We start from the raw sequence: 15,725 nt of genomic DNA, 5'->3' as shown, positions 1-15,725 counted from the left end.
TTAGGGGTTTTATACCTTCCGGATCGAGAAAAGAAATCCATATCTTTTGATTGATTTCGGAATATAAAAATGATGAGTTAAAAAGCATCGAATAGTATATGTTTTGTTGTTGTGATATGTGAAAATTGAAGATTGAGCTCTACCACAATATGTTTATTTTGAAGTCATAAAAAATAATATAAAAAACATTTTCCTTATCCACCGAATGCATCAGCAATAAAACATTTGAACTTGATCATTGGCCAAATCTGAACAAATTGTGCGAATAGAAAAAAAACTAAACATGTCACTTACGTCACTTGAACGATAATACGAACCGAAAGAGTTAGTGGCTTTTAAATGAGCCTCAGATTATCGAAATTGGTCCTTCCATCTCCGAGAAAATTGAACATGTAGGAAAAAGTGTGGTTTGTCAGTCATGTGATCCTCGAACTTGATACTCAACCCAATCGCAGCTTTCAAACGAGCTTCCGTTTTTTGCAATCACTATTTGTTGGTTACGTCACGCCACTAAATGTCGGTTATGTCACTTATGCAATTATATCTCCAGAACAGGAAGTTTTAGTAGCTTTCAAATGAGACTGTTGAAATCGATTCTTCCATCTCCGAGAAAATTGAGCGTATAGTGAAAAATGTGGGTGTGTAATGTCACAGATATAACTGGAGGACATGAATACTGCCAGAATACGTGAATACTGTAATGCACTGCCTGTACTTGAATACTGGAGAACGTATAAAACTCCCATGCTTATTTCACACTTCCGAATATAGGTAATCGTCCGTATAAGTAGATTGTGCGAATTGTGCAACTTTCATTACTTCGCTTCCAGAATTGCAACGGCACATCTATACTAAAAATGTCTTATTAACGACTAACATATTCCTAATAATTATTTTGTAGATTCAGATAGCAGAGATAAACTCCGCATAATCCTCAGAGAATATTTTGACAGTCCTAAAAAAAAACGATTTGGCATCATTCACAAATTACGTCACGCAAAATTTTAATAAATTTAATCTACAAAAAAAATCAGTTCCAAAATCTAGTAAGTTCCAGAATAAAAAATTGGGATTCAGTTCCTGAACCTGTTAATCTGGATCTAAATTCTGAAACTAAATTCTAAACCTAAAATCAAGTTCAGAATGGACCAGAATTCAGGTACTGAATTCAGTTCTAGAATTTGATCCAAAATACAGTTCCATTTTGCTGTTGGTTGCAGGCGACTGCTCGCCACGACGTCCGAAATGCGGAAAATAGTACGACTTTAGCGTTTAAGGCTTTACACCACGCAGATCTGTTTTTACTGCTGCTGGTTGAAGGCGACTCGACTGCTCGCCATGACTAACACGCACAGAAATGGAGCATGTTAAAAAAAAACTGTTAGAAGATTTGTAAACTTGATTCATGAAGATTTATAGCTAGAATATGATTGTTTTGAACCAATTACTCCCTTCAACATCATCAATGTTCTCTGTTTGATTTACAGTGTCACTATTGTGGATGATGCACTTTTCTTTCAAAGTTTTATGCCTTCCCCAATACACCTATCCCAGCACTCCCCCCCACGCACACACACACGTGCCATGTACTTTACATGATTTCTAATTTAGTGCAACCCACTTTCTCACGGTGTTATCATAATAAACACTTACATTTGTTTTCCGGAGGAAGAAGCCCCACCAGGAAGACCAAGATCGCGAAGCGATGGAACAGCTGTACCGCGCAAATGACACACGGAAGTTCTATGAGAAGGTAAACCGCTACACGCCACAGGGCGAAATGTGCGGAGATACCAGTGGTAACCTTCTTACGAACGAACGTGAGGTTTTGGACAGGTGGAGACAGTACTATGACGAGCAGCTGAATGGCGAAGCACAAGATACAAAGAACGGCACAGGAATCAATCTGGGTGCACGCTCAGCATCCTTTGTCGTCGTCTATCACCAATAGCCAAGGAATTCGTAGGAATTCGTAGGGCCGTACCAAGCGGGATTTACTGGAGCCCGCGCCACTACGGATCACATATTCGCGATAAGACAAATACTCCAGAAGTGTCGTGAATACAACGTACCCACGCATTACCTATTCATTGACTTCAAAGCGGCATATGACACAATCGATCGAAAACAGCTATAGCAGATAATGCACGAATACAGTTTTGCAGATGAACTGACGCGATTGGTCAAAGCAACGATGGATAGAGTGATGTGCTACGTCTGAGTATCTGGGACGCTCTCGAGTCCCTTCGAATCTCGGAGAGGGCTACGGCAAGGTGATGGACTCTCTTGTATCTTGGTCAATATTGCCTTGGAAGGTGTGATTCGAAGAGCGAGGATCGACACGAGCGGCACGAGCTTCCGAAAGTCCGTACAACTTTTTGCGTTGAGAAGATGACGGAAACCTACATAGGACTGAAAGCTGAAGCTAGGCGTATCGGATTGGCCATAAATGCGTCAAAAACAAAATACATGAGATGAAAAGGCTCTAGAGAAGAAACACTAGCCTTCCACCACGAATATTGATAGACTGTGACGATGACGATATGGTTGACGAGTTCGTGTATTTGGGCTCACTGGTGACCGCCAAAAATGACACCAGCAGAGAATTTCAGAGACGTATTTTGGCAGGGAATCGTGCGTACTTCGGACACAGAAAAACCATTCGATCGAGAAAAGTACACCACCGCATGAAATTGACCATCTACAAAACGCTGATTAGACTGGTTGTTCTCTATGGTCACGAGACCTGGACTATGCTGGCAGAGGACCAAAGAAAGAAAGGTACTGAGGACCATCTATGGCGGAGTGCAGATAGAAGACGGAACGTGGAGACGGCGTATGAATCACGAATTGCAACAGCTGCTAGGAGAACCATTCATCGTACGGACAGCTAAAATCGGACGTCTACGATGGACTGGTCATGTCATAAGGATGTCGGACGACAGCCCAGTGAAAATGGTTCTTGAAGCTAATCCGACTGGTACAACAAGAGGAAAGCATGTTCGATTTTATTTTCCTCAACCTGTTCGTTCTGCTTGTCTATTTTTTTTAAATTTAAGCTGCTTTCTGCGCAGTTTTGCTGCAAAACTCGACGAGTTTCTTACAGCCCCAGCATCACACAGAAGCTGGATACGATTTCGAACGAAACTATGGACATGATCCGTATTATTTTCGTCCTCACTTTCGTACTCTATTAACACTGTCATTGATTCTACGCTATTCGGTGTGCGACGACCTCAGATATTTTGTTGGCTTCTTTAAGTTGTTTTGATAGAATATAATTCGTCTCCTTCATTGAGCTCAACTCTTGTCGATTTTTTTCCATCTGTTTATTCGATATCTGAAGCATCCCATTGTACGTAAAGGTTGTTAATTGTGAGTGATTTGTGTACTTCTGCTCATACATGAACAGCTCGGAATATTTTCTTCGTATTCGGGAAAGTATCCCAATGCCTCGCTCAAGTTTACAGGGATATCAAACAAAACACAAATCTAACCAGAATATACCCAGTGAATCCGAACATCGGACGCATCGTGCAAGAAAGCTTTTGATTGCGTTTCGAGCTTACATAGTGTATCGGTAGAACAAAAGAGTGAAGAAATACCAAAACAGAGAGCGGATGTCTGATACTCAGGGGATGGGATATGTCGGGGTTGGATTTCCAACTCCGAACATAGGGCCAGAGTTTTTCTGGCCCTAAGAGGCGAATGACCTAAAGGTTAAAGCCTCTATGATCAAAACAAAATATTGTATTTCAAACCCTATCGGGTAGACGTCGGCTCGAAAATGCCTTGTTTGATGTTCCTTCGCTCTGTTCCTATAGCGATACATAATGTAAACATAAAGCTTTTTTAGGTCAGCGCGGTTGATGCAAATGGTGCAGAATTGTCCGATGACGGGCCGATCGAAGCGCTACGATCGGCCCTATATCGTGCTCAATCGGTCCGATAATCGGACCGATGATCGGACTTATGCGGGTCTACAAATTTCACTGGGTACCTACATTCAAAATATTTATTTGAATAATAAACAGTACCCACGGTAACCATTATCTTAAATAAAATAAACCTAGATTCCCCAGTGTAATAGTACTGTAGTTGAGAAACCCGTGACACCAAAAGCGCCGTCTGGTGTAGAATGGGTGCGTAAATGCTGCTAAAATGCATGCATAAAGTTGCCTGCACATTTAACACAACCACAGTAGCTAATGGAAAAAGTGCACCCGTTTCTCACTAGAGGTGCTGTTAGTGTCACCGTACAGTGAGAAATCTATGTTTACTTAATTTATGCCATTATGCCCCGTTTACACTTCTGCTGGCTGCCAGCATGCTGGTGTCAGTGTACTGCCCTCTTAGGAAAAAACGTTCAACTGTGGTCCAATGATCCGAAGTATTAGACCAACGAAGGACCACCGTTGAACGTTTTTTTCCTAAGAGGGCAATACACTTACACCAGCATGCTGGCAGCCAGCAGAAATGTAAACGTGCATTATCTTCAATTTCAAGTGTTGCCAGTTATCTGGTTATTTTTCCAAAGTTCATTGTCACAGTGACAGTGTATCTTTTACTTTGTACCCGGCCTCCTGTCACGACGCCATCTTGATGAGATCAAAATCGGAACTTCAAAATCAGCTGATTGCAACGTAAACAAACAAACAGTAAGGCATTTGTTAGTGAATTTTGGGTCAACTCTCTCACAATAACTTGTCGGTTTACCTAAAATACAGCAGACAGTGTTTTGGGACATCAAGTGCAGGTAATTTTCACAATTTGAGAATCGCGATGAGTATCAAAACATCGCAGTGTTTGGGGCTCGAAACGCGAGGGGCTCAACGTAATCGGTATACTTTCAAATGGCTGGTGCTCACATACCGGTCTCAGATGGCTGTTTGTACCGCATATGGTAAAATGTGTCCTCGAAAATTTGTCGGAGTACTCCGTATTTTTGCTACGTTTGACATCTGACTCATTATTATTATTGGACATAGTCGAGACAAGAAGGTTTTCGTTTTGGACCGGTTATATTGAGCAGACCTATTAGCGGCCCTTTCACGATCATTAAAAGTGTCATTACTAAAAAGTAATGGCACTTTTAATGATCGTGTAAGGTCTACGAGTTCAGTAATGACACGAGTAATGATGGAATTCCGGATTTTCCATCATTACCAACATTATTTCTTCTTCTAATTTTTTTTGTGGAAGTGCTGAACATCTTTAGAACTATACGCAAAAAAATGACAAAGTGTAGATTTAAATTGTTAATATTTCATTAACCTTAACGATTCAATGGCAAATCAAATTTATTTTCAGCTAAACAAAAATAAAAATATTGCTATTGCTATTGCTGGAGTAGTTACAAATTCTCATCATTAATAATGAACGTGTAATGCTAAAAAGTAATGATGTACAGTAATGCAGTAATGACGAGCGTTTGAGCAGAAATGTCATTACTTAGTAATGACACTTTTAATGATCATGTAAGGGCCGCAATTCATATACGAAATTGGAATGTGTGCGAGCCAAAATCAAAGTTTGTTGTTGGTTCAATTTTACACTGAGGTAAAACATTTTTGACTCATAATCATACACTGCGAAAAATGCATATAGAATTTCGTAGGCTATGAACTAATGAACCAAGTAGAAGACAGTTCCATTACGTGATATAGAGTTTCATGAACGATGTTATGTCTTTCTCAACTGTTCTCTTGGCATTGCAGTGCTTTTTATTACACACTCAAATAAAAATTCACGTTCGATTCACTTGAAAATTCAAATGTCGAATTGAATGTTTTACGTGACGAAATTGAATGTTACACGAACATCCCCTAAAATGAATAGAGTCATCACATAAGGTTTACGTGAATTGACCTAGCGTCAAACAATCTACGTGAATTTTCAGTGTGAAAAAATCGACTTAGAAAATGGCGAACAGTGGCCCTCGAAGTGTAAGTAGTGTAAATATTTGCGAGAAATGTTATTTAATTACATTTTTTTACTACATCGACCGGACCATTCCAGTATGAAAGTTTCCATGTGTTCGACTGGACCGAGTGCCAGTGCGAGTCCGGAAATGTGTCCGATCCTACCGAATGCTTCAAACAGGCCGTTGGTCCACCGTAAAACGAGTTCAAATTCGGTATAAAACTAGAGACACTGGAACCATGTAATTCGACCTCAACCTGCATCGGTAGTGTTGTGGAAGTTCTCGGATCTCGACTTCAGCTTCGGTTGGATGGCAGTGACAACAAAATGATTTCTGGAGGTTTGTCGATTCGAGATCCCACGACGTTATTAGTTGCTTTTTATTTTCACCCGTTAAAATTCTATGCTAATTTTCTGAAATAAATGTTTTATTTTTCATGGCATTTTTCATTTCCTAGATTTATATAAAAATCTGAAATCTCCCTTTTGACTTCAACCAGTATATAAATTTGATTATGAACTGATAGGTAAATGTGATATGAGCAGTACATTATATTTTACTTATGAAACACGTAGCTTTTACTGGATTATGCATTAAGCAGTTTTTAAATGCCAGTCCATTAAAACCTACGTGAAAAGTAGGGTGGAAAATATTCACATAACTTTTCACGTAACTATAACATGATTATTATTTTGAGTGCATATATGTCTTCAATAATTGCAAAGACATCATATTAACAAGATATCCAGCTCTCACATTTCCCGAACAAATCATTGGCAACATCCTTTTTTGCGAGCATGTCGCCCCCAGGCGAGCCCGCATCGAATCTTATACATAGAAGTAGGGGAGAAAAATGTCAAATTCGTGCGCGCCAAAATAGCAGGGTTGCGCACCTATACAATTGACATGATATGTTGAATGTGATGCCGTGCGATGGCGTTGCTGAACTGAAGATTGACTTCGCTCGAAGCTGACAGGGTCTGATAATTGGCACGATGCGTCTCGACAAAATTCACTGAGTTATTTCGACATTAGGTTTTTTACCGTCACTGCTAACCTCAATCGGATGAACACATTTTGACAGTTCAGCTGTACTGTTTGTAAACAGAAATTTCTTTTGTTTGTTTATTGACAAATTGGATCAGACCATTTACGGTCCGTATCGCCTAAATAAAGTTTTAAAACATTTGTTCACGATTGAATACGGTTCGTTTTTTATATTTATTATATAAAAGTGACTAGTTGCAAAGTGTAAAGATGATTTTTTTTCGATGTGCTCTTCGATCTTTGTTTAAGCCTGTTTGTAAACAGTACCGCTGAACTGTCAAGGATGAATACTTGTTCATTTGTGTCGTCACGATAAAAAACCTAATACTCACACTAGCATTAACCTTTCAACTGCTGAGAATAGCCACACCAACACATTCGCACGTGGATTGGACTATTGAAGATTTCAGGAATTCAGAAATCACACAGAGTGGAAACTGGGTTAGTGGCATCAAACGAAAACAACATTAGTTGCAAACTAATCGATTAAATATTACTCGATTAATCGATCGATATTACGACATCCCTATTCTCAATGTTTACGTTTTGCGAAGAAGCGGAAGAAATCCATTGCCAATTGCAGTGTAAATAGTAACCAAAGTAGTATAAATCCACCCTTTGTTTTAACATTGAAAAGTAATTAACTTTAAATAATGGATTTTCGTAAAGCAACTCTAGAGAAATTAGATGGGTTTATTACCAGAAATGAAGCATTGGTTAATAAATTGTTAGACAATTATGGATTGAATATGAATGATTTAATGGTAGGTAAATCACACAAACCTGTTTTGAATTGTCGTATCAAAAAGTAATTTAAATTTCTTTTAGAAACCACAAAATAGAAATGTTTCTAGCTCTATTACTAATGAAGGCAACGAATCGTTTTCTGCAACTTTCCATTCTCCTGGATATAAATATTCCATCAAATATGGTAACATGAAATTGGTCTTCCTCTGATTTATTTATAATAATTTTTTGTAATTGATTTGCAGATGAATGCGAATTAGCTAGAATACTGAGGAACGTTAGTAGTAACAAGGACAGAGTACTTCAAGGTAAAATATTAGATTGCTAGCTCACTTGTCGGTACAAATATCTGTTCTTTCTATAGAATCCCGGCCAGTACCATCAAGTCACAAAGAATTGCTGACAAACTTCACTACAGACGAAAGACTTGCCATTTACCAAGAGGCAATTCAAAGTACCCCAAAAATAGACCCATTGCCTGAAATCGAGATCAAGTAAGTAGGATGAATATCAACCATTCATTATTTATAACGGTATCGCTTTTCAGCTTTAGGAAAAAAGATAAAGATGAAAAAATGACATCGTTAACTGATATCGCAGCCTATCGGCGAGATGTTCGTCGCAGAAATCAAAAATATAGAGTCGCCAAAAATCCTTTAACATATCAAGAAGAAGTCAGAAATCTTATCCAGTTACAGACTGAAGCACTGGTAGAGTACCTTGGTCAATCGACCGTAGACAATGTAGGTGCGAGCCAATGCAGTGATATTAGAGCAGGAGAAACAAGCAGTCAACGGCAACAATGCAAGAGAAGACGATCTAGGAGCAAATCACCCAATAACAGAGGAAAGCTAAGTTTTACTCGGGGATCATTTGAAGCAAAAAGCAAGCGGCGTTAGCAGACTTAGTTTGATGTAAATACATAATTTGTTGAAAAGGAAAGATTGTATGAATATTTAATTATTTTTTGTGAATTCACTTACCTGGCTTTTTTCACTAGTTGGTATGAAATGTTTCCATATAGTAAAAAAAAACTTATCTTTCAAAACTCTACAAGGTAAGTGATATTTACTACTGAAGTATAAATCATACCTTCTGATTCAAATAAAACAATTTTTTGTCAACTAATCATTAAATAGAACTCACTCTTGATATTCCCCTAAACAAATACACGCGTTTGTACCACCAAATCCAAAAGAGTTCTTTAACGCAATTCTTCGTTTACCATTGCTAGAAGGCCAATCTTGAGCTTTGTTGGGAACGAAATTCATTCCTTCCATATCGTCACTCACGTTTTCTAAGTTTATAGTTGGTGGCACTATGCCCTTTAGGCAAGCCATGACTGTGAATAGTATTTCTAGATTCCCAGCAGCACCGAGAAGATGGCCATGTGCGCCTTTGGTAGACGATACAGCTATGTTTTGCCAATTATCAGAGAACAATTTTTTAATTGCTCGAACCTCGATTACATCGCCTATTGGCGTGGACGTTGCATGAGCATTGATGTAGCCAATATCTTCAGGGCAAACATTTGCATTTTTTAATGCTCGTTCCATAGCTAAAATTGCACCAGTCCCATCTTCCCGCGGAGCTGTCAAATGTGAAGCATCTCCAGAAAGACCATATCCTAATATTTCTCCTAATATTTTCGCTTGCCTCGCCTTAGCATGGTTCAATTCTTCCAAGATCAGTATAGCTGATCCTTCGCCCATCACGAATCCGTCCCGGCTCGTATCAAATGGTCGGGAAGCTTTTTGAGGATTATCATTGAAAGAAGTGCTCAAGGCTCGCAGTCTACAAAAACCTGCTATCCCCAAAGGACTTATTGATGCTTCCGCACCGCCGCAGACCATTACATCTGCATCACCGTACTTGATAAATCGAAATGCATCTCCGACGGAATGAGCACCCGTTGCACATGCTGTTGAAACGGAATGATTCGGACCTCGAAAGCCATATCTGATACTTAACTGTCCCGCTGGCATATTGGGCAAAATTCTTGGAACAAAAAACGGACTCACTCGGTTATAGCCTTTCTTCAGTGCCTCATTGGTGTCACACACATCCATTAAATCTATCATTCCCATACCAATCGCAACTCCCGTTCGTTGACCAGCATCAATGTTTTCCAATGTAGAAGACCACTTTGCTTCTTGTAGTGCTTCTTTCGCTGCAATCAAAGTAAACGCTGTTGCGCGAGCCATCGTTTTCAGTTCACTTTTACTGAAATGTGTCTCGACGTTCAACTCATTGCTGTCGATTTGAGCGGCAACGCGACAAGGCAGTTTTTCATACGCGGCATCGGTCAGCTTACCCACCGCGGTCACACCCGACAGAACATTATTCCACGCTTTCGACACCGAACAACCAACCGGCGAAACAACTCCGAGACCGGTAATGACAACCCGACGAGTTTCGGATCGTAAACTGGCGCTGGAGCAAAACTTCTGACGATGAACTAAAAATGAACGGATTGTTTCAATACAACGTGGACACGAAGGTAACATTTTCTATCATGAGAATTCAATGCAAAATTCCAAAAGTTGATAAACAATGAAATTCGAATATATTGCTATTTTGAAAAGCATTTGTATTACTGATAATAAACACTCTTGCGATGTTATTACAAGCGTAACATTTGAAATGGACCAATCTGCTAAAACCATTTATTCGGGCAGAAAATCCTTTATAAACTTTATTTTTTTATTCAAAGTAAATTTGTTATGATAATATTATTATTTTATTATCCATTGCAAAATCCAGTCTTTCGATCAACTGTGAATTAATGAAATATAAACACAGTTTACATTTACTGCACAACCAGGAATGGTTGTTTGAATGTTTGAATAGCCTGAACTAGACCAGCAAAGATATAAGATCAGAAAAATACTTTAATGTAAAGCATTTATGATAAATACAATATAAAAGTGATACTTATTAAATACCTAACTCTGTTTGCTTTGATGCGTGTGCTGCCCAAATCTCGCAGACACGTGTTCCTAACTAATGTAACAAGAATACAAGATTTTTTTTCAAAAACCTGTGTTCGACCTAAAAACCTAGTTCTCTTCTGCATTCAGTTCTCATAAGAACATTGCAAAACGAAATCATTTTCGCGAGCAACAAAAACTACATTAATTTTCACTGTGTTTTCCCTAGCAATTTGAAGACTGAAATCTTGAAATTTTGAGGACCTGAGAAACACAGGTTAATCGGTGGACATGGCATGTCTGTAATGTAAATGTACCCAACAAGCTCCGAGTAAACCGAACTAACGAGGAGATTACAGGTTTGCTTGCAAGAGGTCACCGCTTCCGACGGCGAGTCGACCATCTTCGCTTTGGTTATGTGGCTGTACCACATTGATCGATATTTGAAGAAATGTCTACACAAAGCTAAGCAGGAGCGAGACCTGTGCGGCACATGCATAAAAACAATGGGAGAAAAGCCGCGTTAGGCACATTTTATCCTTGCGCCCGAGTACCAGACAAGTACAAAAAAAAATATTATTGAGCAGATAGCGATGATGGATACTTTGTACGAAATTCTACGAATGCTAACAAACATCCACAAAATCACAATATAAAAAAATCGGTATGCATTTTCAGAAATTTGTTTATTTGTTATAATCTATCATTGCTTAAACTAGAGAATTCCCCACGATTCTTCGAAAGCTGAACATAGCTTGGTACAGGTGAGTGCCGCTGATAGAGGGTAGTTACTGATGGAGATGGACCCCTCTGTGTAGCTCAAATTCAAATTTCCATGTGCAAACGAACCTATAGCGAACACTACTGGCTCATCCTTTTCGGGAACCAGCTCTTTGGGGTGTTGAACTTTAGCTGCCGAAAATGACATCGCAAACTTCCGGCAACCGACAGGAAGATGATTTGTGATTGGATTTTTGATGACACGCATTAGCTTTTGTGGTGAATCACTTGCTTTTATACTAAACTTGTGAAGTAATTGAACTGCAAAAAACAAGACAAAAACTTGAATAAATCTATTAAAGGTTTGATAACTTTAAACATACCCATCAAACCAGCGAATCGTTTGAATGTGCGTGGTATTCTCGTTTGTGGATTGATTTCAATGAGAACGTTCCTTTCAGTTTTAACATAAACCTGAAGCAATCCGGCTCGATTTAATGGAGAATCCATCAACATCAATAACGATTGGTGTGTGATATCCGGCCGACAGCTACCAGGGTCACGATTGTGTTTTCGCAGTATATTGATATGATCATCGCAATTCAAGAGCTCAAAAACGGGTCCAACCTGTAAAACGCTGGTACATGAAAATGCTATTACATTATTATGTTACTGCAAGATTACCTTCACCGTTTCTAGTTGTGCTCCTTCTAGGATTACAATAAGCCTTCGTTCATTTGTCCTAATATGACTTGTGTTCATATGTTTGGCTGGCAGATCATATTCTTCATCATTATGTTCATCACCAACGCATTTCCTCTTTTTGCCCATTATAATAAGATCAATGTACACTTGATTTTGGATAAACTAGTATACGTCTTTTCAAAAATAAATCGTTTCAAACATGCAGATACGACATACTAGAACGTAACAACCGTAAATAAGCGCACATGTGAACGTCCCGCAGGCCAGATGTAAACATTGAATTGTCATTGTAAGGGTTGATCCCCTAGCGGGCTGATCATGCACGGAAAAAATTACGTTCCGGTAATAACTGCCCTCTAGTATTTTTTAAAACAATTCTTTGCGATTTTGAATTTGAAAATAGATTTATACCAAATGATAACCAATCGAGTACAGCTGAAATATAGTTGAATTATGACTGCATTCCATCTAGGGAATCGTGCTCGCCAATCGGAATGACTGTCAGTTGATTGATATGTTTGGGTGTTTTAATTTCGCTGTTTTCTCAATAAGCGTCTTTATGTACGATTCAGACAATCCGGCTTCTTCCGTCACAGTCACCGGAACGTCAGCCTCCGTCAAAATTAGTCAAATGAGTTTTCCCTTTGCGCATTCACACGATCCAGCAGAGATCCGGAACGTCAACGTCCGTCAACGGCAAGCTCCGTCAACATTTCTCCGAAAGAATATTTGACGGACTGAGATTATCGCACACATGCACGATTCATATGATTACGGTATTGATCTGACGTTTGTTATGTATGTATTCGGTGCCAAGATCCCACTCTTAAACGAAATATACCACATATAAGTAATTGAACTTATCAGTTGATTTGCAAAGTACGTTACGTTGTTGAGTGGAACTGATTGTTTTGTTTTCTCCTCTTTCTAGTTAATTTTGAAAGTAATTTATTCGATTAAAAGATAGGAAAACCACAGATCGATTGGCTTCAAAAGCTCCCAGATTTTGTATTAGTGGAATAAAATTGTGCGAAACTAAGTTCTTCAAATTCTGCGTGTAAGAAAATGACACGACGGACACGGATAGGAAACCGGATCGTGTGAATCAGAATGACGGTGACGGACGTTGACGTTCCGGTGACGGTGACGGAAGAAGTCGGATAGTCTGAATCGTACTTTAATCAGATTTGTGGACACCTTCATTATAAGACGTCCAAACGTAAACATTCTTTTGGAAAAGGTTTTTATATGGCAGTGCATTTTAATTTAATCATGCTTAAATATTAAAGACATCACATTATCTCTTCCATGTTACGAATGAATCATAAGCGACATATTTTTGTGAGCATGGTAAACTTCAGATGAGTCCACTCGAATCGCGTACATACAGTGCGATGAGAGAAATGTCAAAAACGTGCGCGACAAAATAGCAGCACTGCGCACCCATACAATACCCCAGATATGTTCAGTTTGATGCCGTGCGATGGCATAACTGAACTAAATACTGATTTTCTCTAAGTTGACGGGATCCGCAACTATCTAACTAACAAACAATCCAACGAACATGGTTCCAAATGATAAATGTTTTAATTTCGGTGTTAGACAAAAGAAAAGTCTTTCGATTTCTTTACTACTGTCACAAGTTCTCAAGTAAATATAATCATCCAAAATTTCAATATATTAGGAGTAAATATAATCATCCAAAATTTCAATATATTAGGAGTGCTCTGCTTAATTTATAACAGCGTTGAAATTTTAATTTATTTATAGCAAAATATTACAATTTAACATCAAACTCCAGTGGTTTCTGCCAGTTTTAAATTTTAATCAGAAAGTGCTCGAATAATTAAAACTAAAACGGCTCAAATGAGACACCTTCGTTTCAGGTTCAGTTTTATTATCCAACTCACAGTATTAGGCTTTCTGGCAGCTCATTCAGAACCACAAACGCTGGTTCACCATTTTGAAATGTATTTACTTTCATCACGAAACATCTTACATCAAACATTTTTAAGGAGAAAGGGAAGGGACGTAGGTAGGGTTTAACGGATGAAAAAAACACCATTTTTGCGAATATTGTTTAGAGCTATCGTTCAAAAAATTTATTCTTATGTTTTGCGTACTACAAAGCATCATTCGAACAACATTTCGTAATATTAAGAGTAGGTGAAGGTTCCACTGCCATTCTATGCCGGTAGCGGTCACCTGATATAACATGTGAATCGTACTTCAGCCGAATAACATATGATGTTTGTTTTCATCGCAAAAAATTTTAAAGGTTTTGAGTTCTACGTAGTTCTCTCTTTGTTTCAATAATTGCAGTAGAGTAAGGTCTGAACGTATATATTTTTTTAAAATTTACAATTCCAAGATCATGTAAAAGAGAACGTGTTCACTTTTTCAATCACACCCTTATCCGAATATAAATTTTCAATCAAATATATCATTCAAACTGAGAAAGTACAATAAGCAATATTATTCCTATTATTTCTGAAATCGCAATCATCATCCTTCGAGGGCAAACAGATTTATTGTGTCATGTTTTAATTTATTATATTTGGTTATCGACACGACCTGCCTCTTGTTTTGCGAAACTTCACAAATTTAACTACCCCTCAGTAACAGATTAAGTTTTGAAATAAAAAATTGGAGAACTTGATTCTTATTCGGACTAATCTTTCCAACTGTTGTTGCAAAAAATCATCCTAGGTAATTTAAAAAAATTTGATTGAATAAAACTCATATCAAATATTATTTTCACCAAAAAGGATGACACTCCGAGATTTGATGTTGGAATAATCATGCTACACCCAGACAAGTAGTGAGTAGTGAAAATCATAACACAGACTAACAGACAGGACACTCAAATTCGACTCTTCAATCATTTTAACGGTCATTTCGAATATTCCTTTATTTGGGACAGTACTCACATGTGTCATGATGGCGCCACGTTACCCTATCAAAAACATCCTGTCTGTCATCTATACTGTATTTATTTTTTTCATTTACCAACAGAGTTTCCATACATGCAGAATTATCTGTAATGTATTGATTTGTATACGTCCATGCGAATTTCATGCAGGATACAGATTTAATACATATTGCCAAAACTATATACAGAATTATGCCTACTTCTCATCCTCCAACGCAATACAAAATCGAACCCGTTTTGTTACAATATTTACTTGCTTCTGATCTGCCGCCACTTAATTTCGGGTGAAAACTACCAACACAATAAAAAATAATCTAGATGAACAACGTTGAGTCAAATAAATGGTTACCTTCCAACATCGCGAAAAAGTTAAATATATTATCAACGTAATCCAATAATTTATTGTGACGATTAATTTTCAAAAATTTTGATGAAATCAGGCATCCCTGCAAGCAGCTGATCGGTGTTGACAAACGAGGGGAAACCAACTAGTAAAAAAACTTTTACGTAACACAAGGGGTGTACTTACTCTTACTCTTTCAGTCGTAGACCACGCGGGTCTCTGCTGTATACAGGAGGCGTCTCCATTCAACTCGGTTCATTGCTGTTCGCCGCCAGCCTCGGTAGCTGCGAAGGGTCCGCAGGTCGTCCTCAATTTGATCGATCCATCTTGCCCGCTGTGCGCCTCTTCTTCTTATACCGGTCGGATCATTGTCGAGGA

At 38.4% G+C, this 15,725-nt stretch overlaps 3 protein-coding genes across 3 annotated transcripts; 1 reads left to right on the top strand and 2 right to left on the bottom strand.

Moving 5' to 3' along the window:
• Positions 1-7,267: 7,267 nt before the first annotated feature.
• On the top strand, positions 7,268-8,675 carry LOC131430413 (U11/U12 small nuclear ribonucleoprotein 48 kDa protein-like). The gene is made up of 5 exons (XM_058595399.1): positions 7,268-7,734; positions 7,799-7,901; positions 7,963-8,025; positions 8,082-8,211; positions 8,265-8,675. Exons 1-5 carry the CDS (start codon positions 7,624-7,626, stop codon positions 8,614-8,616), a joined length of 759 nt encoding a protein of 252 aa, XP_058451382.1. The 5' UTR covers positions 7,268-7,623; the 3' UTR covers positions 8,617-8,675.
• Positions 8,676-8,810: 135 nt separating this feature from the next.
• On the bottom strand, positions 8,811-10,341 carry LOC131431995 (3-oxoacyl-[acyl-carrier-protein] synthase, mitochondrial). Its single transcript, XM_058598004.1, has one exon. The coding sequence runs from the start codon at positions 10,222-10,224 to the stop codon at positions 8,860-8,862; it is 1,365 nt and encodes a 454-aa protein (XP_058453987.1). The 5' UTR covers positions 10,225-10,341; the 3' UTR covers positions 8,811-8,859.
• A 973-nt stretch (positions 10,342-11,314) lies between these two features.
• Positions 11,315-12,340, bottom strand: LOC131429680 (ribosomal RNA small subunit methyltransferase NEP1). Its single transcript, XM_058593971.1, has 3 exons — positions 12,052-12,340; positions 11,751-11,994; positions 11,315-11,688 (listed from the first exon to the last, which is right to left on the bottom strand). Exons 1-3 carry the CDS (start codon positions 12,196-12,198, stop codon positions 11,363-11,365), a joined length of 717 nt encoding a protein of 238 aa, XP_058449954.1. The 5' UTR covers positions 12,199-12,340; the 3' UTR covers positions 11,315-11,362.
• Positions 12,341-15,725: the final 3,385 nt, after the last annotated feature.

The sequence above is a fragment of the Malaya genurostris genome, chromosome 2 (assembly GCF_030247185.1).
Source record: "Malaya genurostris strain Urasoe2022 chromosome 2, Malgen_1.1, whole genome shotgun sequence".
Lineage (NCBI taxonomy): Eukaryota > Metazoa > Arthropoda > Insecta > Diptera > Culicidae > Malaya > Malaya genurostris.
The sequence above is the reverse complement of the archived record's forward strand: the minus strand, read 5'-3'. Positions and strand labels throughout refer to the sequence as shown.